General features: G+C 32.0%; 1 protein-coding gene across 1 annotated transcript in view; it reads left to right on the forward strand.

The window, feature by feature from the left end:
* The window catches only part of LOC148611393 (E3 ubiquitin-protein ligase UBR4-like), an 84,138-nt gene that overhangs the window by 23,910 nt on the left and 34,819 nt on the right, over nt 1–25,409 (forward strand). The window contains exons 31-76 of the mRNA XM_088591894.1: nt 8–129; nt 472–554; nt 931–1,122; nt 1,414–1,477; nt 1,952–2,028; nt 2,328–2,373; nt 2,616–2,681; nt 3,040–3,110; nt 3,447–3,594; nt 3,826–4,059; nt 4,335–4,505; nt 4,866–5,117; nt 5,365–5,454; nt 5,814–5,906; nt 6,173–6,232; nt 6,592–6,816; nt 7,533–7,617; nt 7,809–7,881; nt 8,803–8,980; nt 9,393–9,440; nt 9,638–9,955; nt 10,787–10,918; nt 11,100–11,184; nt 11,585–11,792; nt 12,170–12,233; nt 12,950–13,084; nt 13,515–13,680; nt 14,151–14,315; nt 15,000–15,121; nt 15,312–15,420; nt 15,669–15,790; nt 16,065–16,232; nt 17,105–17,161; nt 17,803–17,992; nt 18,504–18,633; nt 19,629–19,833; nt 20,476–20,709; nt 20,950–21,117; nt 21,348–21,425; nt 21,847–22,065; nt 22,552–22,630; nt 22,912–23,091; nt 23,499–23,670; nt 23,939–24,172; nt 24,596–24,683; nt 25,100–25,228. Coding sequence (XP_088448020.1) covers nt 8–129; nt 472–554; nt 931–1,122; nt 1,414–1,477; nt 1,952–2,028; nt 2,328–2,373; nt 2,616–2,681; nt 3,040–3,110; nt 3,447–3,594; nt 3,826–4,059; nt 4,335–4,505; nt 4,866–5,117; nt 5,365–5,454; nt 5,814–5,906; nt 6,173–6,232; nt 6,592–6,816; nt 7,533–7,617; nt 7,809–7,881; nt 8,803–8,980; nt 9,393–9,440; nt 9,638–9,955; nt 10,787–10,918; nt 11,100–11,184; nt 11,585–11,792; nt 12,170–12,233; nt 12,950–13,084; nt 13,515–13,680; nt 14,151–14,315; nt 15,000–15,121; nt 15,312–15,420; nt 15,669–15,790; nt 16,065–16,232; nt 17,105–17,161; nt 17,803–17,992; nt 18,504–18,633; nt 19,629–19,833; nt 20,476–20,709; nt 20,950–21,117; nt 21,348–21,425; nt 21,847–22,065; nt 22,552–22,630; nt 22,912–23,091; nt 23,499–23,670; nt 23,939–24,172; nt 24,596–24,683; nt 25,100–25,228 — 6,335 coding nt within the window. The remainder of the gene's footprint in view (nt 1–7; nt 130–471; nt 555–930; nt 1,123–1,413; nt 1,478–1,951; nt 2,029–2,327; nt 2,374–2,615; nt 2,682–3,039; nt 3,111–3,446; nt 3,595–3,825; nt 4,060–4,334; nt 4,506–4,865; nt 5,118–5,364; nt 5,455–5,813; nt 5,907–6,172; nt 6,233–6,591; nt 6,817–7,532; nt 7,618–7,808; nt 7,882–8,802; nt 8,981–9,392; nt 9,441–9,637; nt 9,956–10,786; nt 10,919–11,099; nt 11,185–11,584; nt 11,793–12,169; nt 12,234–12,949; nt 13,085–13,514; nt 13,681–14,150; nt 14,316–14,999; nt 15,122–15,311; nt 15,421–15,668; nt 15,791–16,064; nt 16,233–17,104; nt 17,162–17,802; nt 17,993–18,503; nt 18,634–19,628; nt 19,834–20,475; nt 20,710–20,949; nt 21,118–21,347; nt 21,426–21,846; nt 22,066–22,551; nt 22,631–22,911; nt 23,092–23,498; nt 23,671–23,938; nt 24,173–24,595; nt 24,684–25,099; nt 25,229–25,409) is intronic.

A 25,409-nucleotide genomic window follows, 5' to 3' on the forward strand; every position in this document is an offset into this window, starting at 1 on the left:
TTTTCAGCTGAGAAGAATTCGTCAGACAAGAGCTATGAAGTTTTATGTGGATCCCTGTCTAAACTGACAGAAGTTGACAACCTACTGTTACAGAATTGGTTATCTAAGATGATTGTATCATCATCACTGGTAATGAGAAAAAATTCAATTAATTTTCATACTGCCCATCTGTCTGTAGTTCACACTTCTTATGATAATTTAAAAATGCTTTAGCAGACTTATGACTTTGATTTTTAAATTTAAAGCAATGTACAGAGTTTAGTGTCAGAAGAGCTATAATATATACTTGTTTATCTAAAAGAATATTTAGAGTTTTGTACAAAAATATTGGAAGGGCAATTTTCAAAGTTAATAAATTCTATGCTGGAATATATATATTTGAATGAAGTTAGTTGATCAGCTTTTAAGTACACATATGCTTGTATTAACAGTGAATTTATTATTTATCACATCTTGTATTTTATTATGAAGGACCAAGAAGAGGAAGAGAAGAGCCTATGTGAAAACAGATTGTTATTGAGAGCTGTAACTATTTACATTGTTAAAGAAAAAAGGTAAGTGTCTCCTCCTGCTTTACCTAGCACAATAAAATGCAACTTCATGTTTATATAATCTCATCTTATATGATAGTAATTTTGGCTATTTTTGATTTTTTTTTTATAAAAGCATGATAAGTGAAATAATTGAACATTCAAAAAAAAGGCTATGAAAAGATGAATGTTGAGAGATAACAGTGTCTTAATAAAAGAAAGTTTTTCTTGTCTTTAAAATTTCAGCAATGTGATAATTCCAGATGGCCCATCTTTCCCACTTAAAATTTATTTATTATTTTCTTACTCTTTTATGGGAACTTAACTTTATCTGTTGGTGGAATTCTGTATTGGTGATCATCAGTATTCCAAAATGGTGTTTAAATTTGTTCTATTCCAGCTCTGTAAATGGTAAGGTAGCCTTAGCCATTTTATCAGCCATGATTCCTATGGGTGAAGTGATCCTCAGTAAAGAAAAGAACACCTCCTCATTCCCCGAGTTAATGAGTGTGATGCAGACTCTTGCAGGAGCAGGTCAAGGTGAAGGTCACAGGTCTCTGTTTCCAGCAGCTACGAAATGGCTTGAGATATGGTAATATTTATGTATAGTCTTTCAAATTGTTAAAAGTGGTGCAGCTACAGATAAAGATTTTTTCTCTATAAATGAATATGTGAGGCTTAATCAGAAGATACAGGATATACTGTATAGTGGGCGTAAAATTTGGTGATTTTGAGGTGAAAAGGTACATGAAATATTTTGGTGGATGCTAAGTGGTGCACTAAAAACTTTAGGTCCAGAGTAAATACTTTGTGGAATTCATTTTGCTGTTTATAGACCAGCGTCATATACCAAGTTCTGCTACATTTATATTTTCCTTTTTAGTAATGAGCAGCTGTCAGAGAAGGAGGTTCTTGATAGTCTTACAGACAGCAGTAACAAAAGAAAAGTTTGTATTTTATGTCATCGTTACAGGAACTGTTTCTACTCTGTTTTATTAAAGATGTGACTAAGCTGTACAGTTAACACATTAATTTGAATACTTGCTAACTTTTATGAAATATATTAAATTATTCACAGGTGTTTATATTGGTTGTTTTTAAGAAAATAATTAGTGTTTTATAGTGAATTATATCCTTTTCCATGAAGAGGCTCAGATCCAAGGAAAGTCATGATTAGTATACCCACTCCTTTCTAAAATTGGCATAAACTTAATTTGCATTATCTCTTGATTTTTCACGTGATAACATAACATTACATAGCATTTTTTCCATACTGTATATAAAAGGATAGTTACATATACATTGTAGAGGTTCTTACAGGTGTATCCAAATCTTATATATTTTGTTAAAACTTTGAAATTCAGCATCTTAAGGTCACGATACTAACCTTTACTTTTAAAAGTTATCTTCTTTTTATTCAGGCCATTCTGGATACCATATGTTGTTTACTATCCTATATTGGTGACATACTTGGTGCGTTGAAGAGGAACTCAGAAAAGTAAGTTTTTACCCTCTGTCTCTCATTAATTTTGAGAGTATTTCAATTATATTCATTTATTAGTTTGCACCTTGAGCCTGCACTACAAAGTTGGTCCATCAACAAGATATCAAAGATGCAAATTTTAATTACTGATTCATTGAAATTATCATACAGTGTAAAAAATGCATCTGAATATTTTACTAGATGTTTATATTATATATTGACTTATAGGAACAAAAGAAATAATTTGATATTTGTTATGGTTAGAGATTTGTTTGTGTCTAAATGATAACTCACTGAAGTTTCTACAATTGTAGGACTGGAATTGTTGCTTCAGAAGACACTGAACCTGCAACAGTTGTGGTAAGTGAGTTTGAGTCTGAGTTATATCTTCAATGTTACATGTACATTTAATGTAATAGAAATTAGAAATATACCTAATATCATTTGTTGAATTCTGCAGGTTAGTCATAAGTTAATAATATTATGGTAAAACTGCCATTGTGTTTTTCAAGCAGAATATGAATCATAAAATTATTTTTGATTGACAAACCAAAATCTCAAAATATTGAACAATATGTTATATTTTTTTAATCTCTTTATAGGAAGCTGACAGTGATTGGGCAGAAGATATTGCACAAGAAGATGAGGACTCAGCTGGGGAAGATTCTGTATGTATTAGTATCAAGTGGGAAAATGTCAAATGAAATAAAAGATAGCTACGCATTAGAGATAATACATTAAAAAGTAGAGAAATGGTTTCAGGTTGTATAGAAATTCAATCTTTAAGCCAATAACTGTGGCCTACAAATTAAAGGCAAAACAGTTTGTCATGTACATATAACCATTGATGTGAAATAAGGACAAATTTAAATAAAAGCTGCAAAACAAATTAAAAAAAAAATTATATATACATTATCTTTCAAGTACTGTACATTAGAAACCTCTGACAGGTATTCATAAAATAAAATGATGTTATGAATTTATCGCTTGTGTTTATTGTATGAAATTACTTCTTAAATGCCTTAGGATGAAGAGTCCTTGAACAACAAACTGTGTACTTTTACTGTTACCCAAAAGGAATTCATGAACCAGCATTGGTAAGTACCAGTCTTTGTCCACCCCTTATCATCACTGTATATTTTATCATTTTTCAGAGTAATTTGAAATAAGCTTCTATAGAATCTGCTTTTGGACTATCAGCCATTAACTTGTATTTTTCTTTTTGGTGGGTGAATATTCCTGAAGTTGGTAAAATTTTCTTGTGAACATGACACAGGACTCCAGATAAAGCCACTACTGATGGAAAAAGAATGCTAACAGTTGTAGTGATCATAAGATTTACATTCTAACATGACAGCTTTATGAAATTGAATACATCTTCACAGTTTAGTAAGAAAATATTCAGTATAGTACTTGTACTTATTGTAATACAGGTACCATTGTCATGATTGTAAGATGGTAGAAGGAGTAGGGGTGTGTACAGTGTGTGCTAAGGTTTGCCACAAAGGTCATGACCTCACATATGCCAAGTTTGGCTCATTTTTTTGTGACTGTGGAGCCAAGGATGACAGTAGCTGTAAGGTAAGACTCTTTTTGTCATCTCATTGGTTAAAATAATATAAATAAATGTAGTATGTTAGTTTAACTTGTAGTAATAAGATCATCAATATGTGCAAATTGTATTCATATGACAAATGCCACACCAAGTATAAGCATAATAGATTTTATGAATTGTGAGTGAACCATGTGTTGATGGTGTGTAAAAGCAATGTGGAAACAAATAGCTAAGAGACATTTTGAATTATTTTACAGGCATTAGTTAAAAGATCACCACAGAGTGGAATGGATACCAATGACAACTTAAGTTCCCAATCTCCATTCTCTATGGATAGCATTTTGCCAAGCAGTCTCCGTAGACGTATGTCGGGAACTGGAATCTCTGAGAAACCTTCTAGCATTACCAAAGTTGTAGAACAGGTCAACAAGGCTAGAGAGGCTCTATGTAAACAGGTGGAAGGAAGTAAAGAACTCTTATTAAATCAGTTGGTGAGTGTCATCTTCTAGTATGGTTTCCTGTATGATCCATTGAATTGAATGGAAATTTTATTTCCTGTTTCTTCAAGGAGTAAGCTAATTTACAATTCAATTCAGCTATTGTAAGAAGCAGTGCTATTAAAAATTGTTCAAACCGATTAGTCTAAAACTATCTTTTCAAATGTGATTGTTGAGGTTTTAGACATAATTATCTTTTTCTGGTTTTAGAAATGGAATTCTTTGTCTTGTGTTTATCCTAAATTTTTTATTATTCGGTTTCATTTAAGGAGAAATCCCAGACTGTGAAGACAGTGCTGAACATGCTAGAAACAATATTACCCACTCTTACTGAGAACTATCAGAAAGTTTCTCCAATGGGTAGTACCAAGAGAGCACAGAAGGCTTTATATGATCTACACAACCTGCCCAAAGCTACAGAAAATACAGAAAATCTAATGGTATGTTATTTAATACTCATACCATTTCATGTGAGAAGTATCTTAGGGACATTTTAAAAAATTTAAAACGTTAAAAGCTTCATTAAGGAGGGATGTATTATTTTTTAATGTGAAAGAACTATTAATTATGGGTTACTGGTTTTCATTTATTCAAATTCAAGTCTAATACAAAATGTAAGATTTCTATTGAAAACTATGATGCTGTACAGAAATACACATTTGAATTCTAACAAACCATAAAAATTGATACCGTTGAGTAAAGATAATTTCACAGTAGATACAAGTACATGTTTTGTGGTCCCTTGAATTCAGTTTGTTTCTTTATATTAGTGAATAGCTATTACCATCAATCTCTTTCAGACTGTAACCTTAGGGTCCCAAGAAGGTGCATTTGAGAACGTTAGGATGAACTACAGTGGAGATCAAGGGCAGACAATTCGACAACTGATTACTGCTCACATGATCAGGCGTGTGGCTATGTGTGTTCTAGCTTCACCCCAGGGCAAGCGACAACACTTGGCTGTCAGCCATGAGAAAGGGAAGATTACCATACTACAACTGTCTGCATTGCTGAAACAGGCAGATTCCAGTAAAAAGAAACTGACTCTCACTGTAAGTGTTTCTATTAGCAAGGGAGTCTATTTTCATGCTTGTCAATACACATGCATATTTAGTTTTCTTTTACAAATTGACTGTTGAGCAGATTCCTTAATTGTATAGAAGTCTCACTCTGAGCAATAACATGTAACATACACAAAACTGTTAGAATGATTAAAGATAGTCTATTGGAAGAAAACAAATAATTTGAAGTAATAATATCAAAGAGTTTAAATATGCTTATTTCATTTCTCCTCCTTAGAGATTGGCATCAGCACCAATACCATTCACAGTTCTGTCCATCACTGGGAACCCATGTAATGAGGATTTTTTGGCTGTTTGTGGACTCAAGGTAATTTGTACTGAGAGAAATTTTAATTTATGTTTGTTGACTTAAACTTAAAATGTGTGTTAATACCCACAACTTTTGAAATAGGATGGGAAATAGTTCCAATTAAAGCTCAAAATATATGTAGAAAATTATAATTTTATTACATGTATTTCAGATGTCCTAAAATGTTGCAAATATTTTAATAGTAAGCAGGTTTAGCTTTGGTAACAAATCATGTCTTTTCATGCATAATGGGAAGCACCTATGATAAGTTAGGTTTGCATGTTATGAATCTAAATTTTACTATTTAAAGAATTCTCTTTAAACCACTCCTACCTGAAGAAGTACTTATGTTTATTTTACTTTATTTTTTATTGTAGGACTGTCATGTACTGACATTTACTAGTGCTGGATCAGTAGCTGACCACTTGGTTTTACACCCAACACTTACTACAGGAAATTTCATAATCAAGGTATATTGCTATGGTATTTATTGTATCTCCTACAAATAAAGTTAACTATTCAACAAGGTACACTTATTTATTTCCATTAATCAATATTGGAAAGAAACAATATGATGATATAGATATGCTCACCAAATACTTATTGTTATTATTATTAAGATAAATTCTGATTAAATGCAGTCAGACTTAGTTTACGAATAACATAAATATTATATGTATATGGATTTTTTTTTATACATGTAAATATGTAATTGTTTATCTTTTTAATCTTTCAGGCAATATGGTTGCCAGGAACTCAAACAGAGCTAGCTGTAGTGACAGCTGATTTTGTGAAGGTAAATACAGTGTATTTGCATTGCTGTTGTACATAACATTGTTCTTTTCAATCAACTGTTCATTTAATCAGTCCATGCACCATGTAAGGGCTATGGCTCCTGAAACCTTTACTGGATTTTTTTTTAGGAAACTTTATTTTAAGGTTGCAAAATGGTAACAGAAATAAGATTATTGTCAAATGCTTGCAATGGAGAAAATCCAACTTTAAAAATTTCACATTGAGAGTTCAGTCAAAAATTGTGGGTGTATAATTTTATTTGAATTTGCTAACAGTTCAAGTTTGAATTTTAATGATCATTGTCAATTTTTAAATTCAATAAAACAGTGTAATATGAAGTCTATTACTATTTTTCTTCAGATATACAGTCTTGGATCAGATGCCCTGAGCCCACAGTATTTCTTCCTGCTTCCTAGTGGCAAGATCAGGGATGCCACATTTGTGACAACTGAAGATGGATGTCACATGGTCTTGATGGCCTCCACTGGATATATCTATACTCAAGTTCTGGAAGAAAGCAGCAGTGCTAAACATGGGCCATTCTACATCACTAATGTAGTGGAAGTTAGTCATGATGATTTGAAGGTAATAAAAGTTTTTAGCCTACAGAAGTAGTTAATTTTGAAAGAATCAGAATCAAGTTACATTAAATTCAATTGTCATCTTTTTTTGACTACAAAAAAATGTTGTTTTAACTGAGATGTTAGACACAGATGAGTTAACTAATAAATTTTCATCTAGATTCAAAATTGAAACACGAAAGTAATGGTCTACAAACTGAATACCATCCATTGACATCTAGATGTATTATGCTGAATTTACAGTAACTACCACTAACTCTTTAACATTTGTTTAACTGTTAATTCATGTTATTTCTTTCCGTATTTTACTATAGGGTTTGTAAGTCTTGTTCTAGTTTCAATTTTCCTTCCGGAATTTTAGATGTAGAACGTATTGAAATCCAAAGGCCGGTCTGCATTTTATTGTTCACTTCTGGGAAATGAAAACGCTGTATCACTATGCAAAATCTTCTATTTCTATGCTTTTCCTAACATTTTTATTCTGTAGAATTAGATATTTGTCATTTTTTATCAGTATTTTTTTTCACAAAAATATATTTTGCTTATAACATTGAACTCAAAGCTATGTTAATGAAGAATCTCTATGCATTTGAATGGGAGATGAGGACCCCTTCTCATGAGAACACGGAGTCACCTGATGAGACTTACATACCCTACTATTTCATGGTGGAAATTGAAGTTTTCCTTTCATTGATTATGCCTGACCTTGTTACTTTACAGGAAACCAATGGTAATGTAGCAGGTGGTGGTGTATCAGTCTACTACTCCCATGCTCTACAGTTAATATTCTTCAGTTATACACAAGGTAGGTCTTGGGTTAAACAAATTCTGGAATTTATTTCATTTATTTGTCACCACAAACAGAAGTTATTTTAATTCCTGAAGATAAAAAAATATATATGTGAACATGCAAACTAAATGAATTTAAGTGATAAAAAAAATACAATAAATTTATTGCATTTTTATATTGCTAACAGCTTATTTATATTTTTGTAGGGAAAAGTTTTGCTGCAACTGTGAAAAAAGATTTATCAACAACTTCAATGTTGTTCCAGATCAACCTGAAGAGGTAATGCTGATAATTAAAAAAAGCAATTTATTCTGTTCAATATCTGTTATATAGTTAAGGTTATTCTATCTTGAAAATTGTTACAAATGTTTATATCTACATTATTTAAGGACACTTTGAATTAATATGAGAAATCTTATTTATAGTTTCTTACTAAAAATTGCTTGGTACTGCTACAACACTTTCTTGTTTTCTTTGTTGGATCGGAAATAGTCTTAGCAGGATGTTCAAATATTTTTCCTTATATCTACCAGAGATGGGGTAATTGTAATTATAATCGTTAATCGCCTGTAATTGATTACATTTCTTCTAATAATCATTGTAATCAGTAATCAGCCAACAAATCTGATTACATGTAATTTAATTTAATCAATTACTTTTCAAAATACTGTGTAGTTCTGATTACTTCATGATTACATTATGATTACAATGGTAATGTTAAAGCCTCAAATGGTATCTATGGATATTGCATATAATTTCGAAGATTGATGATGATCAAGTGCAATGGTTCTTAAAAATTCAAGTGAAAGTCACAAATTGTTACATTGAACTTATATATATTTTATAGATCTATGTGCTTTAATAAATTGGTGAAGGTTGATATTCTACTATACTTTAAAAAAATAATATTACCTGTAAAATTCAAAGAATTTAAGGCCTCATGAAAAAATACAAATAACAAACAAAATGTTCCAAACCTTTCAATTAATTCATAGTTATTTGCAAATTCATTGTAATCAGATGTAATCATGATTACTTGCCAATGTAATCATTAATTTAATCAATTACTTTCAGAAATGCTGTAATCATTAATTTAATTTAATCATACATTTGATAAAGTAATTGTAATTTAATCTATAACATTGAAAGTAATTGGACCCATTTCTGATATCTACATTTACTTCAATATTTGGATTTCAGTAATGGCACTGGTAAAGGAAGTAACAATAACCATCCTTTGGTCCAGTGGTCTGAGGTTCCTGGCCATGTTGGACTAATGTATTGTATGACGCAGAGCACCAACAATCCTGTGGTTCTCATGATCAAACCTGATGCTATACTGGTTCAGGAAATCAAAGTAGTTCCTGCTAAAGCCAAGGTAAATTCCAGTGGTCTGTAGACACTGGTTCTGATTGTGGTCCTTATGTGTAACACAAAGGTTCAAGCAATATGCTATTCAGTTTGCATATGTTCATAGCTAAAGGGTGAAATATACATCAATTGAAAATTTGCATAATACATGTACTTCGGTGTATATGACAGGAAGCTAAGTTATTGTAAACCATCTTATTTTCGTTAATTTCACAAGCAAGGAAAAATCATGAAAAGAAATTGATATGAATATTTCCCTTCATAATGGAATACATGCTATGTAGTGTTAGTCCTGAAAGTAAATAATAGGGAAATTGAATGGATACCTTGAGACACAAAAAACGAGTAGGTTAACTGTAAACAACAATTGATATTTTTGGTATGCTCCATCATGTTGTTGGTTTTTTTTTTTATTTCAGATCCAAGATGTTGTAGCTATCAGACACACTGCTTCCAACAGTGATCAAGTAAGTAGTAATTACTATGATAACTTTAAAGAATTTCGATGAATTTGATTTGGATTGCTTTTATTCTCTTTAGTTTCATAAGTTATTATAAAATATATAAATAGAACATAGTATTGTTGGGACCAAACAAAAGCTATCCATGCCTAACAAGAACGGTAAGTCTTTACAACAAATATAAACTAATCTTATCATTACAGCAAAGAACAACCATGATATTACTGTGTGAAGATGGAAGCCTTAGGATCTACATGGCCAACACTGAGAATACCAGTTACTGGCTGTCACCCTATCTACAGCCCCAGAGTCCTATAGCTGTGCTCAAACCTGCTAAGAAAAAGAAAGTAACAAGATCTGGACACACCACAGGATCTGTATCATTTCCTGTAGATTTCTTTGAACATTGTTACCAGACTAATGATGTAGAGTTTGGAGGGAATGACTTGTTACAGCTATATAACACTCAACAGATAAAACATAGACTTACTGCCATCGGCATGTATGTTGCTAGTACAAAGGTTAGTAGTTTGTCTGATAATAAACATCTTATACACCTTTGTCATTTTCAACATGTAAAGCAGAGCAACAGCTGTTTATATTACAACCATTAAGCTCAAGGCAGCACATAGTAAAATAATCATCATTTACACATAAAACGAGTGACATATATTAATATTTGTTATACCCCGACTTCGCAGGAGATATGTAGTGATTGTGGTTTGTGTTTGTCATCCATCGATCTGTCATGTCTTCTGATTACAGTTTACTTTGCAACTAGTGATCACAGACCTTCTTTATTTTGACAGAAGCTTTGTCTGAGCATGCTATATTGTGGAATTTGATTTCAGAGGGAAATTGCATCAAGTTTTTGTCTGATGACTGTTTATATTTTGATCTCATGCTTATAGGGGTGGACAGTGTGGGTATCGTACAGTGGCCTTTGCAAAATGCACAGTTTTTCTATAGCTATAGCTACTGTAAGTTTCAAATAGGTGTATGTTTTATTTGGTACCTTATCAGATGTATGTTCTGTTTGGAGGTTGAGTATACACAGGCAAATATTTTTCACGTGAAATTCTTGTCATTCGAGCTTCAATGAAATTTATGTGAAATTCACATGTAATTAACATGATTTTCATGTGAAATTCACTGAACACGAATTTCATGTGAACATTTCGTGTGAATTTCATGTGAAGGTTCCCATTCACCCGAATTTCACATGAACTCTGTCACTTAGTTTATTTGCTCAATTCAGGTGAAAATCAAGTGAAATTCATGTGAAATAATTTTGTCTGTGTACATACTGAAGGTTAAGTTAAGTTTTATACCTTTACATTGTCCATTTGTAGCCTGCAGGATTTACTATAGAGATTAACAACACCAATGCCACTAATGTAATGGTAGGATTACGTGTACAGATTGGCACTCAGAGTGTAGAAAGAGTACCATCATACCTGGAAATCTTCAATAGAACCATACCTGTAAGTGTTGGAATTCTAATTATGTTCCCAAATGAACATTTTTTGGGCTTATTGTATTTATTATTAACCACAGATCTACTTTCTCTTGTCAATTTTTGGAATAACTCAATACATGTATTTGATTTTATAATGATGTAACATTAACACTTCCTACAATTTTAACTTCTAATTTCCATTTAAGGTGACAGTCACGAAGTCCAGATGGTATGATATGCCTTTCACTAGAGAAGAATCTCTTACAGCTGACAAGAAAGTCACTCTGTTTGGTAAGTGTTTTAGTAATATATTGCAAATTTAAACATCTACCAGATCTAATCAGGGCTCATATTATAAACTTTATAAATCAAATTGAGATTTTCATGAGTTTCGTTAATTCCATTTTTAAGGTATCCAGTTGGTCCAAATTTTGGGAAAATTTTTGTATGAAACTCTGAGCTGTCAATTACTACCTTAAAACATGTTTCAATAAATTAAGTTTATGATTTTAAAATAGAAGTTCAAACTTTGAAATATGAAATCTGTTCAATGTGATGAATAAAAATTGATTTGTTTGACAGAAATGTCAATCTTCAACACTAATGTTATCTTTATTTTCTTTTTCAAGATTTGTGAGTTCATCAGCATGTATATTACTACGGCTAATTATATATATTTTCTGTTTTGTAGTTGGTGCCAGTGCTGACCCAGGAGGAGTGACCATGATTGACTCGATCAAGATTTATGTCAAAACAAAAGAATCATTTGGATGGCCAGAGGAGTCAGATGAATTTCCAGAATCCTCTGTTACTAAAGCTCTCCAACAGCCAGGAGTAGTCACTGTGACAGAAAGTGAGACAGTATCATTTGCCCCTCTCCCACTGACTTGTGCTGACAGGTTAGTTACTGTATGGATAGACAATTACACTGCGTTTACTTGATATAAAATCTATTAATGAGGATATGCTTAGCATTTTCATCTAATGAAATGGTTTCGAAAGGCATAGTAAACAGCTTTTGTTGCAGTTTGATCTTACACAAAAGCAGTTAAATGGGATTTGTGGCTGCCAATTTTTGTGGTTAAGATAATTATCGTTTGTTTATGAAGTCATGAATTGACTGTCTTTGTTTTTCAATAGGATCCTATTTCAGCTTTGGAATTGTAGTTTCAGGTTTCTTTGCATTATGGCAACCATTTAATTGTATTATACATTGTATAAATATGTTTTTTGGTAAATTCCCAGAAATGTAAACGAAGATCTCTGTCTTTTACAGATTACTAGGCAGTGCATTAGAGGTATTGGATGGGGCCTTTGTCAACACACTATCTAATGAGAAGGTAAGATAATTCTTAGTGTTAGAAATAACCTTTCTTTTTGAATTGCCTTAAGGGTAAGCAAACCTGTCTTAGCTACCACCTGTAATCAGCAATAACTTATCTTAAATGACTTTGATTGAAACATATCCTTGTAGTGGAATCTATAGATTTTAACTTATACATCTGTCTCGTGTAAACAGGATATTGCTCTCCCTTGGAAAGTCACTGAAGCCGGGATTCACTGTAACTGCATATTAAGTTACCTATGGTGTAACAGTCTTTGTTCATTGGTTATTTATGATCACATGATGCGATGGATATTTCACATACATGAAGCCTTGTTTCTATTTTCATATGTATTAACACTATGTTTTTGTTTATATGTATATTGATGCTATACTTTTAAATTTAGATCCGGATATAAACCATTATGTTTCATGATTACTCTCGGCAAATCTTGGTGGATTCACTGCAGATGAAGCAGACAAAAACAAAATACATAATCTAGATATGTAATATATAAATTAAGGACTTTCACTCAGTCAATACATTATATATGGACCTATTAGATTATATTGAACTCAGACTTCGGCTGTGGTCAATATAATCTGAACAGGTCCATATATTACATATTGATTTCGTTAAAAGTCCATAATTGAAAAATATGCTTTGGTATTATTATGCTCATGTCATTACTTATTACTGCCAGACTTGTAGGTGATATTTCTTTTTTACAGGATATTACAAGAGACAAAGCTTTGACAATAGCTACCAAGTTACTGACATTACCTACTCCACCCAGTGTACAACAACATACCAAGTCTCTTATGGCTTCTCTCTTCCCCAGTACTCCATCTTATTATAATCACAAGGTAATATCAAGATCTACATGTATGTGAACAAAACCAAGAAGGAAAAATATGAATGCAAAATTCATTGAATTTAAAATCATATCTTATTGTCTCTTGCAGCAAAGTGATATAGGATATTTATGTCGAGCTGCAACACTTTTTAAGAAGTAGGTCTTGTTTAATCACTTTGATTTAAAGATGCTTGTAAAATTACGTTGGAAATGAAGATGGCATTTGTAAGTTTTATGTATCTGTATAAGTGTGTTAGTCATCTTTAAAGGTAAGAAAACAAATGTATACAATGTCATGGTACAAGATATCTATCTATTATTTAAACTATGACAATAATTATACAAATTATATAGTTTTTGCCTTCTATTTCCCTGTTTCCACACAAAAAAAAATGACTGCTGATTCAGTATTGTTGTGATTTATCATTTTTTAACCATAGGATCAAGCCCAGCTTGCCCATGTAACAGATAGTTTATCTAAAGAAGAACTTGACTTGGATGTTGAAGCTTACCAGAGACTACTGGTCACCGCTAGGTCTGTTGCTGTGGCTAGAGCAAGCAACCTTGTTAAGTTTGCTGAAACAGGAACAAGTCCTAAGGAAGAAGGTGCATATATATCTTTCCTGCTTAAGTGCACTTTTCAATTAGTGAAATATATTATATTTAAGCTAGGTATTTCTTTTCAATTGTGAAAAAAACAACCCAAAACCCCACTAATTTTGATTTACATATTTATACTCCCTTTTGTTGATGGCTGTATCTTAATATACCTCTGTCTGTCAATCAGTACACATGTTATATACATGTAGTAATTCAAAATATTACTGATTTTGATAACTTTATGGTACACCCTTGTCATCAAGGAATGATGCTCCCATTTAATCAATGCTTTTTTAATTTTAATTTCCAAGTTATGGGACTTTGAAAACAATTGGTGATAGGCATATCATGTGCTTTGTTACAGCTGTTTATATTTACTTATGATACATTTAGTGAAATTTTAGAATTTCTAATTTTTATATCAATAAAGACTTCTAAGCATTTCGTTTTAATGCCGATTAAAATTTTTTTTACAGTTTTAGAAGTTACTGATCTTGAAGATGAGAAAGAAGCCCAGACTAATTTGTCTGTCAGCAATACTAAGGACAGTCGTCACTTTGTTACCATGTTGACTGAGGCATTCTGGAAGTTATACAGTGCTAAACCTGCCAATTCCATGCTGGCTCCTGTCTGCCTCCCAGGTTTGTACTATGAACAATGAAATTTGTTATATCCAAACCCCTCTCAGGCTGAAGATTTCACCTAGTATTTGGTTTATTCAGGTTCAAATGCATTAAAATTAATATAAAGCAACCAGATAATTTCTGGTTCATTCAAGATTCAGTATGTACAGTTAATACTGTTTATCATATATTAAGGTTTTGGGTGCTACCAACAACCATTTATACAAAATAGTATTTTATTATAGAGTAACTTTTTGTGTTGTTTAGTTAATGTGTAAAGTAAAATGAGATTAAGAGTAGTGTTAATCCTGATTTTCTTCACATGAAGGGACCATAGTTATGTATCAATTCTTTTGACCATTGACAGTAAACAGTTTGTTTCTGAGGCCATTTTTCTTGAAAGCATGAGAGTAAGGCATTTCTTTTTTACCTTTTCATTGCCCCAAAACCATGACGTTGCTTTTTGTATTGTTCGTTGCCAGAAAAATAATGAGGGAAGAGATAGTAAAAGCAAAGAGACCTTGATTAGAACAAGGAGCAGGATATCCATATCTGGAGACAAGGACTTGAACAAGAAACACAGACAAAGCACTGTTTTTAGCACAATAGAATTGGTTACCTTCCAAAGAAACCAGGAAGGGAATCATTTTTGTTGGCCTTATTATGTACATTACTATTAACCTACTCAATTATCACCTTTAGGTTTGTCCCATGTGGATGCTACTGTCAGTGCACTTGTAGAGATCATCAATGCCTTTACCTTATGTGATCTTGACACAGCCAATCTAGCGACCAAGCTCTATGTCAACTTCTTAATGTCACCTGTAAGTAGTGGTCTACATGTATATGTTTATATAGTTACTTCATAATATTTTTTGCCAATTGGCAAATTAACTAATTAATTGCAAGGATAAATTTAAACTAGTGAATGCAGTTTATTAATTTATCTGTTTTAATTTTCTGATGTATTTAAATCTCAATTACAGACATATCTATTTGTTGTTCACATTTTAGGAACAGACAGTAAGCTTTGCCTGTAAACAGGCCATCATTAGATCATTGAGACCTAGACACAGAAGGAGGAGAGTGTTTATCCCATCACCTCCTAGATGTAGTTCTCCAGGTTTGTATGATTTGTGTATTGTATTCATGACTGGGGTCTCTGCACTAGATTGATTTAATCATTTCCCAGCTGAAAATACATGTACATCAATAACAACCCAAGAAATTTTATAAACTTTTATATGAAAATATTTGCAGTGCTTTTGCCTTAAAGGACTTGCTGTAAAAATAGCCAAAATTCAATTGTCATAGAAAATGTCCTGGTTGACAACATATTTAAAAGATCAATAACACATATATAACTTGTAGGAGGTGGAGATGATGATGATGGTGACAATGATGACCGTCCTGATGATAATAAGCCCAGCATCCGAGTCCCAGCTCCAACACCACCCACAGAACAGGACGCTGATGAGGCTTTTGAAGTGGTGGTAAGTTTTATTGTATAGACATGAGGGTAGCCCTATTTTGTATTTTAATTATTCTATTATAACCAATGATACAAAGCATTCATTTGAAAATATACTCGTAAACACTCCCTTTGTGTGCCATTATATTTAAGTAGAACATTGCATTACCAATATTTAGTCCATTTTGAAATATCTGAATTTTTAATTAAAATCAAGATCATAAATATGTCAAATACGTTTTATTAAATTTATTTTTAAAGATGTAATGGTCATAGATTTTTACCTTGTCTAACAGGAGCATAGTGAGCCAATGGATATAGAGCAGGCAGTGTCTGGACGTCCCCTTGGTCTGGAGGAATTATTATCTGGAGGTGTTAACTTCCCTCCAATGGTAGATATTCCTCCTGATGCTGATGATGAGACTATGGTAGAACTTGCTATAGCCCTTAGCCTGCAGGAACAGGTAATACTGATATTTATGGCTATTTCAGCATATCAAGTGAAATATTATTTTCTGCCGTCCATTATCAAAATGTGGAACGACCTTCCAGTCACCACTCGTGATTCTAAGTCTTTGAATATATTCAAAATGCGTATTAATATTTCAAACAATCGTAAAAAACCTATGTACTATAATAATGGTAGTAGATCTGGTCGGGTCTTGCACACCAGATTGCACATGGGCAGCAGCTCTTTCAATGAGCATCTGTACAGGCGAGAGATTTGACATAATACTATACATACTTTGAATTTTCATATCGATATTGACATTCTTCTCAAAGGGTCTGATGCTCTAACTTTAGGACAAAATACAGATTTATTCTTAAAGGTGCCGACTTACATTTTAAAAAGTAAACGATTTGTCAATGCTTAATTGTGTATATACATATATCTCTTTGTATTGTGTGTTATCTTCTGTGCATTTCAACTCCTCAATATCCTTTTGTATACTTTCCTATCCATTCCTCTTCAATTTTGATATATATACTTTATTCAACCCTTACGTCTCCAATAGATAGTTACATCAAAGATACATAATTATATAAAAGCATGCTATTATTGTCTTAAGTTCGTTGTTTAGTAGGAGACAGATTAGGATAAGCTTCAGGTTGTTACGAATCCTTGTGTTGTATTATAATATTGTCATATCATATATTGATGTATTCTTTAAAATAAATAATGTTTAAACTAAGTGAAATGTTGGTATCAATTTTTATGTCATTTTAGGAGATGGGCAGTTGATGGCTTCATCAAAGTTTTTCATAGATTATTCTACTTAGAATTATTTTTTTTCTTGTGATTTATTTGCTGATATACATGTATGGTCTTTTTTAGCCTGGAAATGGATCTCTTGGTTTACAAGGATTGAGTCTAGCAGCAGCTCAGCAAATTGTAAGTACCACAGATTAAAATTATTGATAGACCTTATTCTATCCATTTCTACAAGCTTTCCATACATTAAATGGATACACTTCCCCCATTGAAAGTTTTAATGTTCTTGATTTATACTTTTTTTTGTAGTTTTGGTGCTTATCAGTTAAGTAGCACTTCAGCCAAGAATCATGCAAAATGTGATACATGGTGGGAAAGCCTATATATTTTTATTTTTGATATTTTGTTTAAAATGCTTTAGTAAACAGAAATTAACATTCGGTTTTCCATATAACCTGTGCTCATAGGAGATAAAAATTATATAGAATGCACTGTAGATTTCAAAATTATGGGAGATAACTCTGTAAATGACACTCAAATACTATAGAATCTACTGGATTTTCAATGTTGATTATCTCCTGAGAGCAGACAGATCAGAATGAATAATTACACATTTCACAACATACACAAATAAAACAACTTAATTACAAAAATAAAAATATGTAGCCATTTTGGGGTGTATCACATTTTTCAGATTTTGCATGATTCTTACAAAGACAGCTACTTAAAATTTACTGAAGCAAACAATAGAGAAAGGCCACAAATTAAAACTCTACTAACTTGTCTTTTCTCTTTCATTAAATTTCTTTGCTTTTTACCAGGATGATGATGAGTTAGAACAAGGACCTCTGTCTGATACTACAGCATCTGCCCCAGGAAGTGATGATGAGGCAGGAAGTAATGCTGCTACTGATGGATCTACATTAAGAACATCCCCTGCAGAACAGGGTGGAAGTGGTGGCTCAGAGAGTGGGGGTAGTGCTCCTGAATCAATATCTGGTGAACAGAATGGTAGGAATGATTTAAAATTGAAAATTTTAATATTTTGCCAGTATGATTTATTTTTAGCAATTATACTTGCACATTGGGGTTTTTATACCGTTTATTGACTTTGAAAATGCATACATTGTGCTCTTATTTTATTTTCAATAATAATAATAATGCCAATGCATCAAAGGTTATAAATAGTAATGTTTCTTTTGTGACAACTTTTTTCAAATCATATTTCATAAGATAAAACAAAAAGAAAAAAACTAAAGCATGGACTTTAAAATGCTTAATGCAAATTAAGAGATAAATTTCTATATCAAATATTCTGAAATATATCACAAAAAGGGTCATGTTGGATAAAACTGCCAATTGTGTGAAAGAAAATTCTCTCAGAGGCAGATTTGTTAAGTTTTATCTGAAGAAGGCAGGTCAGTTGGCAAATACATGAAAGCTACAGCTTTGTATAAGTATTTACACCTGTTCTAGGAAAGAGTATTACCTTTTACCCATATATCAATTTACATTTTTGTAGTGAGTGGGAGAAGCAGTTTATATGGCGACAAGGACAGAGAGATTGGTGGTAGAAGTGAAACCAGTAGTGTAGGAATACCAAGTACATCACTTCACCAGGAGGCTGATACTGATTATGATACATCTCTCAGGTACATAAACTGTTTTACTGGATAATCAGGATATAGTTTATAATGCAATTGGTATTGTTTCCATTTACATGTAAAATTTTGATTTTTAGAAGCTCTGATTACACTCATAAAAGTAGCTTAAATATGGGAATTTTTCCTAGGGTATATACATGTGATATTTATTTTGTTTTATTATATGCTTTCTTGAAAGCATGGATGCATGCTACTTTACTATAATTGCTAAAAAAGAGTTTTTTTTCATAATTTTCCTTTCTTAATCCTTGTTGTGCTATATGTGATATACAGGGCTTAGATGCTGTGGCTGGCCATTTATATTCTGATTGAAAAGGGTATGGACTGTTCTAATGCTTATAGCAAATTGATTTCTATAATAATGTGGTCGTGTCATATATCGTTGGAAAGGTGACTTTTATATGCTAATTATAATTTGTAATTATGACCTATTTTTATCTGTAAATATTAAGGTGTGAAAATAAGGATATATAATAATGTGATTGTATTTTTTGTCCCCAGACAGCCAATTTTCGATCAGGAAATCTCCATTATTGTTTTCTGGTGGCTGTTCATCATCGTCTGATGAATCGAAACCTTCAAATTCGCCCTCACTATCAGAATCATTCAGAAGTTCACAAAAAAATCCTTGTGATGAGGGAGAAAAGCAGCCATTACGGCTATTCATATGCAAATATTTTGACCCTAGATATTCTCGTTAAAATTACAACAGAAAACCAATCAAATTGCTTGTATTAAACATTATTTAAGCAATATAAATGTTTATTTAAAGCCTACATTCGATTGGCGAACATATATAGCTGACTAAGAAGGGAAAACCCCAAACCCGAACTAGTCTGGGTGTAGCCAGCGTCTCAATATATGATACCAGACTAGTCCAGGCACAGCACGATAAGGGTTAATTAAGGGTTTAAGTAAACTGCTTGTTTCAGCAAAAATATGGATAGAATGTTTGAAATATGTTTATTAAATAATTCTTATAGATTACACAGTCTACGTCTGATTTTGTTGGAGAGACTGCTTCAGTACCTTCCTGAGTTCAGAGAAGTGGGAGGAGTCAGAGCCATACCTTACATGCAGGTGTTACTGATGTTGACCTCTGACCTTGATAGTGAGGAGGAAAAGGATAAAGCTGCATTAGACAGTCTGCTGACTGCTTTGATCAAGGAATTAGATCTCAGTGGAAAGGTAGGAGCAAAGCTCATCATTAGAAATTAATGGAAACAGTCCTGATTTTCTTCTGCTTTTTCAATCTGGATTTTACTGTCCTGATTCTTTTTCACTGTGTATACTGTCGATTTTGCTGATTTCAGCTTTGTTGACCTTCTGACATCAGGTCTGGGTTAAGGACTGAGTATACAACATGTGAAAATGTGTATAAATATAATACATGGTTTTCTAATGGAATTAAGGCATACATTTATGTATTACATATGATGTAAGAAAAAAGTATATTTTAATGTGGTTAAACTTGCCAAAATAACATATTTAAATGCAGGTCTTAAATATACTAATATACTTGCATTTTCTATATGTTTTAAAATGTATGAAAACATATGTAAATACAAGTATTAGTTATTGCTTTGTTTGTGGTGGAGAAAAAAGAATACAGATGAAATATACATGAAAACTGTTTCTCATACAAAGAATGTTGTCACGCTTTTAAAAACTGAAAAATGGATACCCTGTATTATATTCATTTGACATTATCAAACATAAACATGCATGTAATTGGTAGAAATGAAGCACTTATTGCATCATTAACATGTTTAAGTCTGACTGAATGAAGTATAAAGTGAAAAAACTTGCAATTATTTTTTTCTTCTCTAGGATTTAGAAAATGTCTCAAATAGAACCAAGAGCTTTGAATTCAAACTTGTGCTTCTAAGACTATTAAGTGTGCTCCTATCTCGCACCAAAGCTGGAACAAAGTCTTCAGGGGAGACATCATCCTTCATCAGTAATATGACAGCTTCTGCTCTAGTGTCCAGTGGAGCTATTCAGTACTGTTTAACAATACTTAGGAATCTCTTACCTTACTGGAAACAGTATTCTACACAAGAGGTAGGTAGAATTAAACACTATGAAATAAGATAAAATTAATAGATGATGTCTGGTTGGAATGAGCTCAGTGTTACAAAGAAAATTTATGTTCAGAGTTGTGATTTTATTTTTTTCCTGGAGTTTCCATGAATTAAAGATATTGTTATATATCAAGCTCAAGTCTACCTAGATACAATGAATGAAAAAAAAATAAACAACATTACATGAAAGATCAATGATTAATTTTTTTGTTAATTTCAGAATGATGGAAGTCCAGTGACAGGATGTTTATTGAAGCCACACCCATCATACCCTCCACCAGACATGTCCCCATTTTTTCTCCGACAGTATGTCAAAGGACATGCCAGTGATGTGTTTGAGGATTACCCACAGCTTCTCACTGAGATGGTTCTTAGACTACCTTACCAGGTGATAGAGATTGACACAATAAATGTCAAATTAAATGCTCTTCCATCTCCATGATAATGCATCAGATTTATTTTATTCAACCTTAGTTTTTAATGATTGCAATGATATCAACAATTTCTGTCAAGCTTCTGCTTTGTAGAGGTTTTGTAAAGGAACCTAATAAGCACTTGATTACTTTCTAATTGTCATTTTTTTATGATTAATGTTTATGTATATTTATCTATTTGCAGTTGAAGAAGATATCAGAGAGTAACAATAGTGTTACTCAAACCAACTTTGACAACACCTGGAATAATATACTGTCTGAGGTAAGATTGAAGATACTACATATATATGGAAGAAAGTAGTACCATTGTTTTTTTTTAAAGAAAATTGTTTCTAAAGAATTAGATAGTGGAAATAAGTTATTATTCTGATTTTAAACTGTCTTTTTCAATGTAGAAGACAGGTAGACATGTAAATTCTGCCAAAACTCTTGGTCTTAAAAGATAAGTGATGTTCCTTGTTTCTGGTGCCTTATTGCTATATGCATTGTCTGGTATATCATTTTTCATAACATTGCCTACACTGTTTTTATATTTGAGAATTATGTGTAAAATTTTCCACTAAATAGCTTGCCTGGTTACCTCCAGCAGCCTCCTCCCTCACACAAACAGATGTTTTGAATTCCATAGGAGGTCATGAATTAACTATGTTCCCTCTTGTTATAATTTTACTTGTATTTTTTAGTACATGATGACCCAACAGACACCATTTGTAAAAAGACAAGTCAGAAAATTATTGATGTTCATCTGTGGAACGAAAGAGAAATACAGAGAACTAAGAGACTTACATGCTGTAGAGATGCATCTGAATAGTGTGATGAAATTGTGTAAAGAAGGTGGACTTACCCTGGAACAGGTTATCTCCCCAGGTGTCATCCTAACATATGATACACTGCTCAGTATAGTAAGTATTAAATGTAGTGTTAAATAAAAGAATTTGCTTAAGTATGACTGTTAAAAAAGTTGAATGAAAACACAAATTGTTATCATTATGTAAGTTTCAACTTCATGGAACAGAGTTGGTCTTGCCATGATTGAATGACAATCACATGATGAATTTTCTTCAAATTTAGTTGAAATGCACTATGGAACAATGGTGGGAAAATTTTCCTGCACTTTTTCCTTATATAAACAGTCAAAAAATATCTACGTCACATATGCTTCAGGATAAATTTAAATACCTTTTCAGTTGTTTGTTAGATGTATTGAATATATTTGAGGCAAAAAAAGACTAAATTGAGAAATATGATGTGCCACCCATTGCCTGATTCTTACACAGAATGGTACTTAACTCTTTTCCCTGAAATTTACTATTTGATACATTTGAAGTATGTATGAAGACATATTAACCAGTTTCTGTCATTAATATGGACCATTGTACCATTTTCAGATTGAACACTTAAAGGCTTGCTCAGAAGTTGCTACATCGAGACCTGTAAATTGGCAACTTTATTGTAAAGACAACCAAAGTAAGTAATTTGGCACATTATTTCAGGGTCTGGCCATATGGCTCCATAGTACAAATGTTGTGGAAGTCAATATGCAATTGTAGTATATTTTCAATTTTTAAGTAAAAAGTGTTGATTTGTTTTTGCAAACCCTGCTTTAGTAATATTTAAAAGAACACCTTTATTTTAGAGTTGATATACTACTCAGTCGTAATTTTAGAAATTTAGCATAATGATTCCTTAATTTACTGTTGTCTAAGACCAAGTTCTATATATATATGCATGATTATACTACTTTACAGATGTGTTGTCATTCCTGATAAGAGCCAGTATAATGCTTGATGAAGGAGTTGCCCCTACTCTACTCCAGCTGTTACAGTGTGCCCTGTGTGGGCCTAACAAGTCTGCCACTGCCAGCCTAGATGGTCCAGGGTCCACCAGCTCACCGGCTAAACACAAGAAAGATAAGGACAAAAATGAAGGTAATGAAAAATGTTAAATATATAAAGTATGGCTTGACAAACTATTCTTGTTTGCAAGTGTACTGTGTTATAACATATTTATTGAAAAGCAATTACATGAACTTTAACAAAAAATCTGGTCTTAATTTCTTGTTTAACAAGTAAGCACTGAAATAGGAAATGTATGATTCACGAACAGTTTGATTTTGACTGTATTCAACACTCTGAAATAGAAAGTTGTTACATGTACATGTTTTTTACATATTTCTTGAAATAAGAATATATCAAATTTACTGAATTGGTTATAGATGATGTGCTATTGTAATTGTACTTGGTTAAAGTTTATCACACTAACATCAATGTAAAAATGGATAGAAAATTTATATCCAACTGTAAGGATTTGATAAGGTAATCAATATCATTTCTAGATTCAGATGATGGACAGAAGGTGGATGAAACTTTATGTGTTAACTTAATCCAGCTTCTTAACAAGGTGGTAGAACCTGAGTTAATGATAAACTTTATAAGAACATTTTTGTTGGAATCTAATTCTACCAGCATCAGATGGCAGGCCCACAGTCTGGTCTTCCATATCTACAAGTAAGTTTCTACTTCAATTATAGCAACTCTAAAAACATCAGCTTTTGTGTCATTCAATGGATATTAACCATTTCAAATGCACATCTGTTTTACTTTGGGTTTATTGCTATAAGTGTATATACCAAAAACTACAGGCCTTTCAGATGTTAAAATATTAACTTAAGTCATATATAATATATTTTACAGAGGTATGTGTACATAGTAATCTAACAGTTAGATATGTATGTTCATGTGTTGCTTTAGAATATTCATATTTTCAATATTTAAGGAACTGTTCTCTGACTGAACAAGAGAATATGATGGAGATGATGTGGAGCTTATGGAAAGAGTTAGCCTTGTATGGCAGGAAAGCAGCTCAGTTTGTAGACTTACTAGGTTACTTTGTACTGAAGACACCACAGACATCTGAAAAGAAGACAAAAGAATACCTTGAGAAGGCTATAGCTGTTCTGAGAGATGAGAATAATATACTTAGTCATCATCCTAATGCTCAGATTTATAAGTAAGTTGTTCTATGGATATTGAACACTTTCTGAATGTGAAGATAACCACTAAAGATTAGAAACATGATTTTGATTTTATGTAATATTACAAATTTGGGTTTTGATTTAAAAAATAATGTAAATTTGTAGTAGCTATTTAAGCAAAGGTATGAAATGATGGAAACATACACATTGTACACATGTTGTATATTGTTAGTTCATAACTATCAGGTTTAAGAGATCAAACATTGACTTCCCAATCTGGTTTCTGTTTTCAACAATCTTTTCCAAGCTTAAGGTATTTTTTTTTGAAAAAATATTTCTCAGTTAGGTAAAGATTAATACATGTGTAATTTTGTACGATATTCTTCCATTTTTTAATACTTGTTGTCACACACACAGGTATAATTTTCATTTTTCAATGGTTGATGATTATTTTACAGCATGCTACAAGGTTTAGTAGACTTTGATGGATATTACCTTGAGAGTGACCCTTGTCTGGTTTGTAACAATCCAGAAGTTCCTTATACAGTAAGTATTGTATTTTCATACCTAGGGGTCAAATTACCATAACAGGCCTGGGTTTCCCTTAAAAAAATTAAAATCGAAATTTTCCTTAAGTCCTTGAGTCTGTCCTTGAATCTTTAATTTCAAGTGATTTGATTGGTTGAACTTTTAGTAAAGGAAGGATTTTAGGAACATCTCAGCTTGAGATTCTTTATGAAGTTAGGCCCAGATCTTCATTTAGTATGAAATCAGAAATACAGAAATTTTGATTTTTCTTTTTAATTAGATTTTCAAAATATTTTTTTTAGTTATTTTACATCTCCCTAGAACATATCACTGCTGTGCACAAATCAAAATGTAATTTACATGCTGTCATATACACTTGAATTAGTTTAAAATATTATTTATATATTATAAAAATGCATTGATCTTTGTTACAGAGTCTGAAACTGTCTGCAATCAAAGTGGACTCAAAATTCACTACAACTACACAGATAATAAAGCTGGTTGGAAGCCACAACATCTCTAAAATATCACTCAGAATCAGTGACCTGAAGAGGACAAAAATGGTGAGAAAATTTAAAATTAAAAAGAAATTTTCATTTTTAAATTTTATTTGTATAGAATGTGTATGAAGTACTGTCATTTTAGTTTACTTTATGATTCTTGAAAAAAATTGTTGTCAAGCCAAAAAGAAAGCACAGATGTTGTTAAGGAGACAGTGTTATTTAATTTTAGTTCTCATTACAC

This window comes from Perna viridis, chromosome 7 (genome assembly GCF_037379345.1).
Source record: "Perna viridis isolate PV_CMFRI_1.1 ecotype Kerala chromosome 7, ASM3737934v1, whole genome shotgun sequence".
NCBI lineage: Eukaryota > Metazoa > Mollusca > Bivalvia > Mytilida > Mytilidae > Perna > Perna viridis.